The following is a 1439-nucleotide window of genomic DNA, read 5'->3' as shown; positions in this document are numbered from 1 at the left end:
TGTTTACATCCAATTATTGGTAGGGACATGTCCCTATGGTCCCTATGCAAACCTACGACCATGGTTTGTATGACCGCCATTGAGGAAAATGACTCGTGAAGTTAGACCAGCTAGTAGAGTGAGGTCCCTCCATTGTCGCACAAACTTGCCCCCACTTCCTCACCGCCTCAGACATATCTAGACGACAGCTACTTCCTGATTGTCCCTCTTGTTTTGTGGCATGGAATGATATAGTGCAGACCACACTTCAATATTGAACATAAATCAAAAATATCTGCGACAAGCTCACTGTGACACACTACTGCTGGAGGATAACCAGCCCTTAATGCTCAAATGGCTATCTTTGGAGTTATAGAACCTGGTTGAGTTCTATCTCACGCTCAACATGACATGATAACATTTCTATGTCTTGCTGGTGAAGTTTCTCAGTCATCCAGGTCATAGTCTTTCCAAAAAAGATATAAACTGGTCTTTGTTTCCAAGTTTGAAGATGCTTCGCTTCCCATTATGGAAGCTTTTTCGGTTCAAAATGTCAGAAATAGCGTTGAGTTCGAGGCTCTTATACAGTAGCCCAACAACCTCTCTGCCTTTCGTAGACAACTTTTGTCCGTTGCAGTAAATGCATATTTTTCTTCAACTAAACTGAATATTTTAATATCAGAGATGCACCACTTATTCCAGTGCCTTGCTTTCTGTCCTTGCTTCCTCAGCCATCCCTCTGATCAACTGTCCTCCAGGATATAAGAGGATCAACAGTTCGCATTGCCAAGGTAAGAGTCTGTTTTAAAAAAAAAAATGTTTTTAACTAGTTTAGCTTTGGGATATCTGTTTTCCAGCTATGAACCAATCTGTGCTATCCAGAATGGATGACCAAGCAATTTCTTTTTTAACCTTGTCTTCTAAACTTGTGTGGAGTTAGGAAGCTGAGACAGAGGCATTTCTTGCAATAAAAATGGTTCAAATGTATTTAACATCCTCAGACAGAGAGATAGGGCTCTCACTGAGGCAACCTTAGTACATACATTTATACCTTACAAAAATCCCAACACACACAATCCCCCCAGGTGAACCAACCTGTCCCCCTGCATAAACAACTTCCACACACTTTGAGTTCATCAAGGCCATTCCCTGTTAGGTTAAAGGGGTCATAGAATGCAAAACCCAGTTTCCATTGTCTTAGATGAATAATGACAGTTCAGTGGGTAAAATGGACGTACAGAGAAGTTCAAACCCCATCCACACTTCCTTTCTCTGCAAATATCTCAATTCTAAACTTCCACCATCAAATGGGCGAATCCAAACGAAGCACCGAATTGAGGTCAAGGTAAGGGGGCGTATGAAGCGCTGACTGGACCGGATCTCAGCAGAGAGCCATGAGCCGCCTGTCCTCAGCTGGAGGAGGGGGGGCTGGTAACAGACATCCCAAATCTCTGGGAGTC

At 42.9% G+C, this 1439-nt stretch overlaps 1 protein-coding gene across 1 annotated transcript in view; it reads left to right on the top strand.

Moving 5' to 3' along the window:
- Positions 1 to 1439, top strand: part of LOC107099467 (latent-transforming growth factor beta-binding protein 1-like) — a 121756-nt gene that overhangs the window by 81228 nt on the left and 39089 nt on the right. Inside the window, 1 exon segment of the mRNA XM_015397606.1 lies at positions 711 to 770. Coding sequence (XP_015253092.1) covers positions 711 to 770 — 60 coding nt within the window.

The sequence above is a fragment of the Cyprinodon variegatus genome, unplaced genomic scaffold, assembly GCF_000732505.1.
Source record: "Cyprinodon variegatus isolate N-32 unplaced genomic scaffold, C_variegatus-1.0 Scaffold873, whole genome shotgun sequence".
In the NCBI taxonomy this organism is placed as follows: Eukaryota; Metazoa; Chordata; class Actinopteri; order Cyprinodontiformes; family Cyprinodontidae; genus Cyprinodon; species Cyprinodon variegatus.
The sequence above is the reverse complement of the archived record's forward strand: the minus strand, read 5'-3'. Positions and strand labels throughout refer to the sequence as shown.